This window comes from Dermacentor silvarum, chromosome 9 (genome assembly GCF_013339745.2).
Source record: "Dermacentor silvarum isolate Dsil-2018 chromosome 9, BIME_Dsil_1.4, whole genome shotgun sequence".
Classification (NCBI taxonomy): Eukaryota; Metazoa; Arthropoda; class Arachnida; order Ixodida; family Ixodidae; genus Dermacentor; species Dermacentor silvarum.
Genome location: NC_051162.1, coordinates 141,484,546 through 141,499,283, shown reverse-complemented (window position 1 = coordinate 141,499,283; position 14,738 = coordinate 141,484,546). Strand labels below are relative to the sequence as shown.

The following is a 14,738-nucleotide window of genomic DNA, read 5'->3' as shown; positions in this document are numbered from 1 at the left end:
GTTCGGCCAAGTTTTTGCGAGGTTATGCTTCGAGACTCGGCCATATTTTGCGCAAGATCACCCCGGAATCATCCACCGCCCAAGGAGAGATCAGCACTCGGTCGATAAAGTATCTGAAGGCTTCTGGATGCTCATGCGCTTTTGCTCGGTTTCGTGGGCTCGTAACTCCGGATCTTCCGCGAATCACCGACGTTTCGCCGCCGCTTTGGCGCCGAATACAGCGGTTCTTTGTGTCGCCGACCGTGCGTCGGCGCAGTGACGTCACAGGCTTAGCTCCGCCTCTAGCGCAGCCACGGCAACCACTCCGCACGGCGCTGGTGACGTCATTGCTCGGCAAAGCTAAGGCGAAGCGATACGTGACGTCGCGGCTCACGCAGCTGTGGCGAGGCTCGTCGCGGTCGACGCAGCTGGGGCAAAGCGTTGCTAGGCGACGCATGGTGAAGTCATCGCCAGGCGGAGGTTTTGTGGTGTACACTCGACGCACCGTCCTCGAGCTTAAACACCTTCACTAGTTGAGAGGGGTATGTGCTATTGCGCTTGGACCCTTTCTGCACAACCACCACAGGAAGAATGGATGCATATTTACACTAACACAGTGGCTTCCTCAAAGCCTTGTGTCTAGTCCGGTGGTCTTCAAGTAGTTCAGGGCAGCCTTGTAGCTATTGATGCTACGGTACGGTCACACATGACAGACAAAATAGTTCTTTCGGATAATGTTTGTCTTTGACTGCGTGCTAGCGTCGAAGCCAGCATCTTCCGCTGTGATGCGTAGAGAGGGCAGTCGCAAAATAGATGTTGAAGAATCTCCGACTCTTGGCAGCGTTCACAGTTCAGGCTGTCCGTGTACGGCCAATCAGATGTGCATAGCGTCGACTGAAGGTGACGCCCAGGCGAATCCGGTGAAGCCTGCTTGCTTGGCATCGCTTGACTTTAGCTGGGAGGTGAAAAGTCATCTCTCAGTCTATTTCCCGCAGGCGCCTGTAGAATGGTCTGGTTGAGCCCAGTATTGTGCTGCGCAGTCTCGCATGTGCATGTAGAGCAGTCGATGTTTACACATTCCCTATTGTTCTTGCACAACTTTGTTTATTACCAAGCAGTATCACAACACAGAGGCCTAGTGTAAGCCCATTCCGCATTCCTTTATGTATAGTGTATAATATTAGGAGGATGCGGCATTCGGACAATCATATAAATACACGCTGTGACTTTTGCGCCCTGGACACTGGTAGTCGTATTCGTCTTGGCAGTTTCCATAAAATTTATACGATGCCTTCTCTTTCCAAGTATGCAGCTCACATCTCAGGGTACCTATAAAAACAAATACGGTAAACAATTACAAAGATCTAGCTGCTACAAATGTACATTAGACAGTGCTAGTGAGCATCGTGGTGACATATCGCGGGCAAATTCACTACAGAGAACTGCATTAATTTGAAATTTTGGACAAGCACATGTCCCATGCAATCAGGCAACGTACGACCAGTGCGAGCACGGGCGAAATGTATTCTGTTAAATTAAAATAGAAGTAAATGCTGGGGTATTACGTACCAAAATCACGACCTGATTTTCAGGCAGGCTGTAGTGGGGTACGGCGGATAATTTTGACCACTAGGGGATCTTTAACGTGCCCCGAATGCACGGGACACGGGCGTTTCTGTGTTTCGCCCCCATCGAAACGAGTAGAGTCCAAAACTTTCCGTGCACCTATAGCACGGTAACGAGGTGTTTTCGCAGCACGCTTCCATCGGAAATTACCCGCAGCCACTGGGTATGGCTCCTCAGAGCTGCAGCAATGGGTTTTGCTTAGTTACAGACGAAGTTCATTTTGTTACCTTGTTAACACTGCAAATGAGACGCAATGAAACCTCCACCTCCATGCAATGCAATTTTTTTGTCCGAGGTCTAGGCATTTAAACGAAGTGTCACTTCGGCACTATAAATATGTGCGTCTTCTGCGGTAAAATTATCGCTTTTCAAATAATAATACATTTTTTCTGGCTGTGCGACATTTGGATGAGGCATCGTTATGAAATTACCATCTGCTTAATTAAAATTACCATGCACTTGACAACAACGTTACGTAGTTGTGCCAGTAAAACGGGGACGGTTACTTTTTAAGCACAGTTCGTAGATGCTGTCGCTCCAGAAAAGGCAATATGCAGAATTTGCGATCACCGCTTTTTAGTTACAATCAGAGTTCGTATGCAGAGAGGTGTGGCCGGCTGAATGTTTTTGGCAGCCAGTGCCGACTGTCGTAAAACACGTCTAGAAGTTGTCTACAAAGCCAATTCGCTGGTTCTCGTCATGTAACAAACTGTAGAGGGCACACACATCTGCGATGTCATCGTTTAAATGCCAAAAAGCGAGGAATTTATCTGAGACCTCCGTATGGCCGGTTGATCATTGACTGATGCGTTTTGGTTCCCTAGCGTCATGCAGTAAGAAGGCTTCAAATCATTACTTCGATTATTGTTGTTATACAGATACTCACTAAGGATATCACTTCGTATGAGATGCACGATTGTCTCCTTTAACTAATACCATGCTGGGCTTCTTTTAACTAATACCATGCGTCGGGACCTTTTAACGGGCAGGCAAGCCAATATTTGCGCATGGAAAACAAAATCTGATATAAAAAAGCCAGCTGCTTAGAGCTGCAAAAAGTTTTGCAACTCCGTAACCCACGGATCATGGATGCTCACGGAAAGAAAGGGAACCGATGGGCCCGATTTTTATTAATGATATAAGAAACCACCAAACGATGACACCAAGAACAACATAGGGGAAATTACTTGTACTTAATATTGAATTTAAAAATGATAAATTAATGGAAATGAAAACGCATTAAAAAACAACTGTCCGCAGGTGCGGAACGAACATAATTAATTAATTTATCATTTCTTTACTTCAATTGGGAAGTATAAGTAATTTCCCCTATGTTCTTGGTGTCATTGTTTGTTGGTTTCTTATGATATCCTTTATAAAAATCGGGCCCCTTGGTTCCCTTTCTTCTCATTCATTACATAACGAGGGCTCGAATCCGGCAGCATTGATGACTTCAGGTAGCATAAGTGGTTTATTGACCAGTTGCCATCTCCCAAAAAGATCACGTGCTCGTGACGCCTGCGGCAGAGAGGATGTTCCACATCCGCCCATAGGTTTGTGAGTGGTGGCGCTGGCTAAACCTCCCAGGGTTAGTCCTAGTTGCAAAACATAAATACCCCAGATAGCGAATGGGAAAACGGCTCCACGGTAGCTCAATGGTGAGAGCATCGCACGCGTAATGCGAAGACATGGATTCGTTCCCCACCTGCGGACGGTTGTTTTTTCATCCGTTTTCATTTCCAGTAATTTATCATTTCTTTAATTCAATTAAGAAATGATAAATTACTGGAAATGAAAACGGATGAAAAAACAACCGTCCGCAGGTGGGGAACGAATCCATGTCTTCGCATTACGCGTGCGATGCTCTCACCATTGAGCTACCATTGAGCTACCGAGGACCAGGAGTGGGCCGTCCAGCGGGCCAGGGCCATTGCCGAGGATCTCGAAAGATTTTTCTCCGGCGATGGACCCCTGGCAGCCTAGCCCCGGGCACCAACAGCCTTAACCGCTGGACAAATAAAGTTTATTCCTATCCTATCCTTTATTTCAATTAGTAAGTACAAGTAATTTCTCCTATGTTGTTCTTGGTGTCATTGTTTGTTGGTGTCTTATATCATTAATAAAAATCGGGCCCCTCGGTTCCCTTTCTTCTCGTTATATATATATATATATATATAGATACTGTGTGTGTGTGTGTGTGTGCGTGTGTGTGTGACGCAGGAGACATGGTGGTCGTCCGCAGCCGTTTATTGGATGCCTCGTCTTCCTCCTTCACCACTATTGCACCGCACCGTCCTTGAGAAGTTCGTCATACGCTTCTCAACGCGCCCCGAGAAAGCGTGTAATCTCCCCACATGAGCGATATCAGTCTGGTGACCGAGTGGGGCCACGCTGCGGTCAATTTCGTAGCTTATAGCGGAGATCTTGCGTATAATTTTATACGGTCCTTACATTATTGCACTGCATGTACCGTTGTTGGGGTGCCAGAATGTCTCGTATAGAACACAGTCCCCCACTACAAGCTCTGAGGGAATTAATTTCTTGTCCTATATGAGCTTGTTTTTCTCATGATATGCCACGGAATTGCGGACCGTGTTTGCGCGATCTTCCTGTAGGCTCTCGGTAACGTTGGAAAGGAGCTGGGGGTATGATGGTCTGCCCTACATAAGGAAGCAGGGTGGGTAGCCCGTGACCTCGTGGGGTGTTTTTTTGCACTCTTCGACAACGTCAGAGAGGAGACGTGTCCATGGTTTTCGGCGTTCGTCTTTGATCTTGCAGTGGGGGCGAGTGACTATGGACTGATTAGTGGGCTCATTTTAACCATTACCCTGTGGGCATTGTGGGCATGAATAAAGCGGATAAATTTTGTTGTGTTTGAGGGATTGCTTGAATTAGCCAGTGGTGAATCATGTGCCGCGGTCGGAAGGGAATTTCTAGGCTTTCCAGCAATGAAGATACTCTTCAGGCAGGAAATGTAGGCGTCGCCAGTCTGCTTTCTATCTGCGAAAGCCCACACATAACGGGTGACATGTGAATGAATCTTTTGGAGGAACCATAGTTGGCAAAAACTCCGATAGTGTCCATGGCCAGAAGATGGAATGGTTGCTCCGCGGGTGGTAACGACTCCAAGGAAACAAAATGTTTGATTTTCACCTTCTTGCAGCGTTGGCAAGTATCGCAGTGTCGAACGTATTCGGAAACGTCGGTGACGATATCAGGCCAATAATATTGTGGAGAGAGAAGTCGCAACGTCTCCTTTACTGCGACTTGACCGAAAGCGTCATGAGCCTTCCTAAGAAGAGAAGACCGGAGAGCAAAAGGAACGTAGACTTTTCGTAGCCCTCTGCTCGTCACTATGGTCACTCCATTCTCAATGGTATGCTTGCAAGGCGGTTTTTCGGGGTTGTGCTCTCGCAGTTGTTCAGCAGATAGCTGAATGAAAGGGTTTCTAGACAGTGCATTGGCTTGGATGTTGTTAATGCCCTTTTGTCGTACATGGAAAGCTTCAAGGATCATTGGAACAGACGGCCTCGAGGATGTTTGATGTTTTTAAGCCACTGCAACGCCGCGTGATCGGTGATCACAGTGAAAGGTTTTCCAGGTATATAACAAGGCCATCTATCGATGGCATCAATAATTGATAAACACTCAAGTTCTGTGATGGCATAATTTATTTCATGTTTTAGCAGCTTGCGTGAATAGCATGCTACTGGATGCTCTCGACCTTCATCATTACCCTGCTTCAAGACGGCGCCGATACCTTTGCTGGACGCATCGCAGTAGAACACACAAGTTTTGGCGGCATCGTAGAGGGCAAGGGTGGGTTCTTCCGTTACACATTTCTTAAGCTGAGTGAAAGCCAGTTCACAGATAGGGTCCCAGTTCCAGGTGGTGTCTTTGTTGAGTAGGCATGTCAATGAATGGGAAATTTCACTGACGCAGGCGATGTACCGACGCTATAGCTCTTTAGGGTGTGATGGCGGGGGAAACCGCAGGATATCCACCCCGTTGCTTTGTTTCGGAGTGACTGTGCAATTTGAATCCCTGTGTCCCAGGTACTCTATAGAAGTTTGTGTGAACTGACATTTCTTCAATTCCAGCTTAACTCATTCGTATCTAAAAGCGTTTAGAACGGCACCTAGATGCTTCAATTGGTCTGGGAACGTGTCAGAATAGGCGACAATGTCATCAAAAGTTCTTGACCTGTGTCGAGCGGTGTTTAGTCAAGATGGACTGAACAGCCCATTCGAAAGTGGCTGGAGCGTTCCGGAGACCAAAAAGCATGACAAGCCATTCGTATTGACCGGAATGTTTGACAAAGGCCGTTTTTCAAATGTCTTCCGGATGCATCCGCACATGCTAGTTACCTGACGCAATGTCTAACGACGAGAAGTACGTCGATTTCCCAAGAGAGTCAAGAACGTCATCAACGTGAGGGATGGGTTGATAGTCGGGCACCGTCACTGCATTTAGCTTACGGTAATCTATGCAGAAACGCGTGCGTTCTCCTTTTACAGCGAAGGTGTATACGTCTCGTTGGTCGGAAAATTTCGTGGCGTAAACACAAATCTTCATACCCCATACCAGCTGTGTGATAGCTTCGCCAAACTGGGGGAGAGAGAGCTGAGAGAGAGTGAAATCAGAGTATAAAGATAGCATCGTGCAGTATTGCGGATGCGAGGTGGAGAGGAGGAGTGAAGACATGTGGTAGTGGGACGCGTAGAGCTGTTGCCGACGCCGATCGCGTATACACGCGTCCGCGCTGAACGCGCCTGGTGTCCGTGACTGCAGCCGATGCCTCTGGTGGCGGCTCGGCAGGTTTCGCCCACACAACTGGACACTAGGTGCTTCCGACAGACTAAAGCAAGGGCTAGGGAAGCTGAAACAAAGCGTCGCAGGAGAGAACATCCCGAGTTTAGATTGAGGGAAGCCGAGAGTTTGCGTAGGCTAAGAAATAAAGATCCGGAGGCTTGCGAACGTGGCCGGTTGAATTTATTGCGATACTAAGCAGAACATCGCGAAGAAATCCTGAGCGCCAGGAAAGTGTGTGGTTTGCACGTACTTTACAAGGCTTTCCCCAGCTCCGCTGGTCTTTGGTGTTTGCGGTGGCAGAACCACGCGAAATTTTACAGCTGAGCTGTATACCTCTCGATGATCGAAAAATTCGTGGCGAAAACACAATTGTTAAGGTTAACAATTGAAGGCAAACGGCATGACTTTCTGTGCAATCAGCCATGCACACACCCACACACACACACACATATATGTATATATATATATATATATATATATATATATATATATATATATATATATATATTGCAAACGGCCTAGATATGCTGTTAGCCTTAATTGCTAACCTGTCGTTTTGTGTTTACGCCACGGCTTGCATTATATAATTGACTTTCAATATTCCAAACAGCATGTAAGCACAAATAACGCATCTTGGCATTGCACGGACTCAAAAGAAATTACCAGCACCTCCTTTTTAACAGCGAAGCTGTTTAAGCCAGCCGTCATTTGTGGTGCGTGTGCTCTGTGAGCTGAAGAGGTTTTGCGCGATATGAGAGTGAGCGAGAAAGAGAGAGACACATTTACGGAGCGGGTCTCGTGGAACGCGGTGTCGACATTGGAACGCGTTGAAACGTGGTGTAGATATTGCAAGCTGCGCTATGCAACGCGCAGTGACGGCCGTAAGTCCGAGAGGCGCGAAAGTAAATTATCATCATCATGAGTAATAAGATTAAGAAGTTCACGCGCACTTCCGGAAAATGCTCAGCTACGATCGCCCAGCTTCGCTGTTTCAAGCGTTGCGCGTCCGAGTGCAAGGTTAAGCGGTTTTTTCACTTTTCTTTACATACCAGTGTAGTCCTTGAATGTGAGAACCGCACATTGAGCCACAGGGTCGTAGTAATGAAAGAAGTATTGTCTCTTCATATCGGGCGCTGAAAAAAATAGTGATACATTTTGTTCTTTTTTATAAATGCGAAGCATTTCTCGACGAACATTTGCTACTTTGACAGTATCTATCTATCTATCTATATATCTAGTCGCCTACGTCTTTGTTCAGTCATGTTCGTTTCGTTAACCTGGTATGTACCAAAATTGGCATACTATGACAAGAGTATATGACGAACATAAATGATATGTCATGACATGAATATCATGACTTGCGTGTCATGTAGGTCATGAAACCGCCGTCTACGTCTTGGTGCTCTCATGGTCGTTTCGTTAACTTGGTAGGTACGAAAATTGGCATAGTTTGAGAGGAGTGCATGATAAACATAAGTGACAGGTCATGACATATATCCCATGACATGCGTGTCACGTAGGTCATGACAATGACCCAACGAAAAATACTAACACTTAAAAACCACTGAAATGAGTTCGGACGTGGGTGCTAAGTGAAGGAAACACTGAAGGATGCTGGTAGAAGTCATAGTCATGAGCATGACTCAGCATAAATGACAATGACTCAGCGAAAAAAGATTAACACTCAAAAGCCACTGTAATGGGTTCTGACATTGGTACTAAGTGAAGGAAACACTAAAGGATGACGGTAGAAGTCAGTCGTAACCATGACTGAGCAAAAATGACAATGACTCAGCGAAAAAATATTAACACTCAAAAACCACACAAATGGGTTCAGACGTCGATAATAAGTGAAGGAAACACCAAAGAATGGTAGTAAAGTCATAGTGATGAGCATGACTCAGCAAAAATGACAATGACTCAGCGAAAAAAAGATTAACACTCAGAAACAACTAGAATGGGTTCGGATGTGGGCACTAAGTGAAAGAAACACTAAATGATGATGGTATAAATCATAGTCATGACCATGACTGAGCAAAAATCCCAGTGACTCAGCGAAAAGTATTAACACTCAAAAACCAATAGAATGGATTCCGATGTGGTACTAAGAGAAGGAAAAGGCTAAAGTTTGATGGTAGATGTCATAGTCATGAACATGACTAAGCCTTTCACCTTAAGGCCTCTTAGGTGTAGCTAAAGGGAATTCTGAGGAGTCATGACATGAATGACATGACATGCGTGTCATGTAGGTCATGAAAGAGCCACCTACTTCTTGGTGCCCTTATGGTCGTTTCGTTAACCTCATAGGCTCCCCGAACACAGCTTCGCATAATATCAATTCCCACAGGGCGTGGGATCTGCCGGCTTTATTTATTTTTTTTTGAAGGCGTATGCAGTTTTCGGAGTATACACAAAGAATGGTGACGAAGAGAAAGTTTGGCAATAATACAACTGTATGGAAAAATACTTTCGTTTCATGACGCTAAATTTGAAAAATTTTTGAAAAAATACCTTCGTCAATACTTTCACAACAAGACGTTAAATTGAATTTGTGCAAGTCCTTAAGCTAGCAGGAGATATCAAAATTGTGACTTCGCAAAGGAGAGATTCGCCGCTTTTTAAACACTAAATGCACCCCGTACTACTGAGCAAACCTTGTATATCAAGCGAATATTCAAGTCTAAAGAGTAATGTGAAACGTCATGACTCGCCCAACAATTCGGAGCATTCGGAAAACCTGAGGAGCAAGCGAAATACCTCGTTTCTGCAAACCCATTGTCCATTCGGGGATACTAATTGAACCGGTATCACACGGAAGCACCGCGTTTCAGTCTATCACGGAGGATATTCCGTTCTTAGGATAGGTGTGGCCAGTTTTAGATGGTTTCATATCACCATGAGGGACAAAACGAGTATGTTGGTGAGGTTCACTGTCCTATCTTGTGTTTCTATGCCGGCATTCTGGTTACCACGTGATAGTACGGTGCAGTAGGCAATCTTCCCATCGGCTGTATTCCTTGATCACGAATGGCTGGGGCGGTTGAGCAAATGTGCTTCAGCATTGTTGTCTCTTATAGTCGCTGAGTGTATTGGGGGAATTACACTACTGACCTACATCAGTCCCTGCCATGCTAGTCTCTCAATCAGCTTCATTTCCAGACATGCTGAAGTGCGATGGATGCCTTTGAGAAAGTGAATGGGATCCTAAACTGCGTAGTAACTTGAGGTGCGCTACGGTAGCTTCAAGCAATTGTGCTGCAAAAGTACTCGCTGCCGTACCAGCGGTTCTAACTAGCGGCCGTGTAATAGTATGACCATAATTCCTGGCTAGATTTTAGTTTCTACGCAGCAGCTTCAAATGCAAAAGTGTGTCCGGCCGCTTGGACGCCTATAAGGGTAGCAAAAGTGGTGGTGTATGGAGGTGTCTTATGGTCTAACTTAGTCGGCATTTACAGGCAACGGCATTCATGCCTCCTTCCTGGTGCTTTTTCAAAGGTGATCTCCGAGAATCTGATGAAGATTATTTATTGGCATCCCTTTTCAAATGGGGTGGTGACAAATAGCCACTAAGCTTTCTTGACCTAATCAGAAACCTTATATGCTTATTAGTCTAGCATTCGGCCTACTACTCCTTTTGTTTCTGTCTTTAAACTTACAAGTCTACTTTTGAAGCCCACCCAGAAGTTAATTCACAAAGCTTATTCTTCAGGACGCTCAACGATGGACACTTCACGGTGGCATCTAAGAAACGCTTATAGAGATACGGAAAATAATTTTGCATTCACAAAGAAGAGAGTAATTGGACAGTGGAATGAGTGTGCGAAAACAAGAGCAAAACCATGGTCGGCATTTATGGCTCCACTGTACCTAACGAGAGAAATTGCCGCTCCGATACTTCTAAAACTGGGGTGATAGATTCAGCAGTAACTTTGTAGCCCAAAAAACTGGGCACCCTCTTTGAAATCATACGTTGCACTTTTCACATATGCTGGGATAAGAGCCATTTATTTAGAGTTGGTGTCGGACTTAACCGCGCTGTATTTTTTTTTTACTCTCATTCCGTAGATTTACGGCTCTTAGTAACGTGCCTGAAACCATTTACACTGGCAATGCTTTCCCCTTTAAGGAAGCATCAAAGGAACTCGCTCCAGTTGGTACAGTGTTATTTATTGTACAATTGGGACATCACTGCTCAGGAAAACGCATAAAGTAGGCATTTATTATCTTAAGAGCAGCTGGTGTGTTGCCTTCTTGGACATACTAGTTTGCGCAGTTAAGTCTTTTCTGCGGAAGATTATTGGGACAGCCAGACTTACTTTTGAAAACTGGGCACAACACTTTGCGAAGTAGAAGCAGCGGTCAAATATCGACCACTTACCTAGATTACATCATCTCATACGGCAGGTGCAGTTCTCACACCGCAGCATTTCCTATCTAGGAAGAGATAAACAGGTCTTCCAAATTTTGCTGGACATTAATAATCATCCTCTCCTAAGAAAGAGATAACTAGAATATCGCTACACCGTCCGCAACTGTTGAACCACTTCTGCACATTATGGAGAGCGGAATATTTGTTGCCTCTTCGTTCAGCACACAGTTGTGCACTGGACGGGCATTATCAGTCGATCACCTGTTCCTAGTTAAACGTATAAAAGTACCACAGTTAGATATTCTCAAGGGACGTGGCGGTAGCGCTAGGGCTTGTGCACTTAAACTGCCTAATGGTTTTACACTGCGAAGACTGGTGTAGCTTTTCTTCTGAGTAGAGGTCTCTAACTGAAAGACCATCTCTTCAGGGGGCGAGAGAGAGAAAAAAAAACATTTATTTTTACGCCAACGTCGGGTAGGGCGAGGTTGTAGTGAATAATACGGCTGCCTCGAGTACTCTCAGTTATTTATAAAGAAGACTTACGAGACGCACAAAAAGTTACTTTCTTCGTTGCCTTCATTGATTCATAGCTAATGGCAGTTGCTGTAAACATATTTCCTTTGTGTTCCTACTTCCTGTCTTCATTTTCTTTACTTGTCTATTTACATTTTCATTTAACCGGTACTTGGTCGGCCATGTTCTTCACCTCTTCCTCCATAATGCTCTGCATGCATTTGAGGTTAAAATTTTCATGCACTTATTTGGACACAGAACTTTACCGCTCGGTGGCACCGCGGCTGCTGACGCCATTTTCGTGGGTCTGCTCACCTTTGAACTTGTGTATGGGTGCACGTGCGTATGATGCCGCCGGAGTTCTAACGATGCAGTTTTGCCATATGCGCACTCACCGTCGCGTTGGATACATTGACGCCTGGTGACCTCCAGGCTCTTCTTTACTCTGTACAGCAGACCAGGCCTCGTGTGTTTGCTAGCTCTATCATTACTTCACCCTTCGAGCAAATTGTAAATAACAGAAGAATGCGCACATTTATGCGCTAGTATTTATGAATGTGCAACCAGACTACAATGCTTCCTTGAGTGCAGGTTTCACTTTAGTGTAAGGACCAGTTCCTCTGCAGCAAAAGAGATCAGCCAATTTTTTTCTCTCTTCCACAATGCGGTCGAAGAACCTAGCCATCCAAGAAATATGGTTACAGTTGCAGTTCTTCCATAGATCTGCCTAAATGTCGTCATGTCCTTCTGTTGTGCCCGGCTTCTTCTTGAGCAAATCTGTGACCTCCTCTGCAGCGATAAGCTCAACGTGGCCAGCAATGTGGCTTGCGTCGTTACGTACCTTGCTCTCTCCCTGTCTTTCTTTTTGCACCTCTTTTGTAATTGTAACACTTTTGTAGCGTAAAAATACCAGATCAACTCCACGATAAAATAGAAATGCAGCTAAAGTACCGGCAACCATAATAACGTATGGTGCAATTTACATAGCAAAATTGCTCATAAGGTATTATAGCAGGCAACTCGCAAACCAATCAAAAGTTTGATAGTTCTTTCCGTTCAACATTTATCGGACACTCAGTCAGACCGATGTCAGTACTACAGCTGCGGCTATCTGTCAATCTAAAGTTTTGATTCCTCCGTAAAGTGGCTATGTGAGTTACAAGATCGAACGACCTGATAAAACATTATTATAGTGTATAGATCTTTACGTGCAAATATATTAACCAACACCGCTTTGCATTATACCCCGTTCTAGGATTCTTGCAACCGCAGTGCACTTTCAGAGAGGTGTAAGGCCAGATTTCATTATAATTTCAGGCTTCCATTTTAAATTTCAAGCAAACCTGGCGTTCAGGTTTATTGTTTCGCCTTCTGTTTGACTATTCTTGGTCACTATTTTACACCTGACCTACGTTTGTGCTGACAGATACCTAAAAAATACGCGAGATATTTAGTCACCTCTGTTCTCACGGCACCATGCAAACTTCTTATAGATAGCGGTGGTGTTTCTTTGATGCGATCAGGAATTGATTTCCTCTCGAGGTCTGTAGCCATAGTGAGGCCTTAAGACATTCACTGCCCTGCACTCCTTCACCAATCTCAGAGAGCAGAAAATGGATACTTTAAATCACAAAGACTTCAAGTTATGTTCTTTATGGTAAATATTTGCAGTACTGAAAAATAGATTACCTAGCTTTTTCGTAAATTCTTGTTATGGTACATACAACCGAAATGTTCAGTACACATTTCTTTGAACAAGAATTAGCTCTAATATATTGGTTTTAATAAAGTGGGTAATATAGCGTCTTACGTGATGTTTGAACGGCCCGCATTAAAGGAGCCACATCGTATCCTGTTGCCCTTGAAACATCCATTTTAACTGGGTAATAGACTCTGCAAGAAAGTATAGTTGTGAGCAATAACCCTAAACCAGGAGTTAGTCGACAATAACGTATTGACCAAATTCCATGTCCGTATTCTGCGATGCATCCTTCTCCCAGTCCAGCTAAATTAGGGTGGGCGAGCCTGTCTCGCCGTTTGGATGGGCCGATCCCGGGGTGGTCTGACCCAACGGACGACCACCAAAATCGCAGCTACTAGGGAGCAGAGAGCCTCAGCGTAATCAAGTCACATGCCAAGGGAAATCATTAGGCGTAATAAGTCCTCACACGTGAAAGTTGAAGTCGACTCTGCAGCAGTGAAGTCAGGCTGAGGATCAAAAGCCAATGCCGAAGCAGTAGAGTGCTCCAAGGAATGTAGCGTCGCTAGGGAAATATCCAGCGGAAGAACTTGCGGAGATGAACTGAAGTTCAGAATGGGAAGGCACGCTTGATTTTCTCGAACTGTAACAATGGTGTTTGGTAACATAACATGTCTGGTTAAGAGAACGTCCAGAACAGGATATGCCACGTAGTCTCAGTCACGGAGAGCCGGGAAGGGCACCATTGAGAAACATGTTGCGGCATGGGCGGCAGACGAACTAATTGGCCGCACCGAAGGCGGGACTCGTCTGCGGCGTTGTCGGCAGTACGTTGGGGTAGATCTAAGTGCAAAACACCGGAAAAGCAGTCGAGCAGTCGATAAGCGCAGAGTGCCATGTCAAAAAGTCCATACCTAGAATCAGATCAAGAGCGCAGTGGTCGATGACAGCAAAGATGACAGATGTAACACGGCCGGCAATGTTAATACGGGCAGTGCATCGGTCGAGTACGCCAGTTGTGCTACTATTGGCAACACGGGCGGCAGGGGATGCGGCATGTTTGAGCACTTTCTTAAGACGTCGGTGGAGGGCCGGGATTATGGCGGATATCAGGGTACCTGTGTCGATTAGAGCGGTTATGGACATACCATCAGTGAGAACTTCGATTCGGTTGCGTCGAGGTGCAGAGGTCAAGAGAGGATATTCGGCACGGGTCGTCAATGCACCGTCACTGCAGGGTGCTGCATTTATTTAGTTTTCCGGGTTGGGGCGGCGGTGCGACGGAGAAGGCGAACGTCGACGCGGCGGTGAGTGGGACTGTCAAACTTGAGGCGAGTGCGAACAGCTGGGATTACACGACGGAGTGGTGACGTCACAACTTGGTGAATTCGTGCGGGGATAAAATTGTCCGCGTGGGTTATATGCGGAGCTGCGATCAAGTGATGTTGGGACGTGGAAATGAGTAACAGCGGCTGCGGTAGTACTGAGAGATATGGCCGACGCGACAGCACGGGAAACATTTGGGCCGGTCGTCTAACGTTCGCCATTCAGTGTGGTTTCGATAACTCACTGGTAGGTACCAGTGCGACGCGGTGCAGCTGAAGCGACCACTGGACCACTTGGGAGCGGACGGCTGCTTCCTTGACTGGGGAGACCCATGTTGACAATCCCTTGTCGGACGACAGACTGAACAAGTGATAGGGTCGTCACGTCATTGTCTAGTGCTCAAGAATACGGATC

At 45.6% G+C, this 14,738-nt stretch overlaps 1 protein-coding gene across 2 annotated transcripts in view; it reads right to left on the bottom strand.

Annotated features, from left to right (window-relative positions):
* Positions 1-1,077: 1,077 nt before the first annotated feature.
* Positions 1,078-14,738, bottom strand: part of LOC119465032 (uncharacterized) — a 31,648-nt gene continuing 17,987 nt past the window's right edge. The window contains exons 3-5 of one of the 2 annotated variants that reach the window (XM_049656496.1): positions 13,110-13,192; positions 7,467-7,550; positions 1,078-1,308 (exon numbers count right to left, since the gene is read on the bottom strand). In XM_049656496.1, the coding sequence (XP_049512453.1) occupies positions 1,160-1,308; positions 7,467-7,550; positions 13,110-13,192 (316 nt within the window). In that variant the 3' untranslated portion in view covers positions 1,078-1,159. The remainder of the gene's footprint in view (positions 1,309-7,466; positions 7,551-13,109; positions 13,193-14,738) is intronic. The other variant, XM_049656495.1, reaches the window with a different exon arrangement.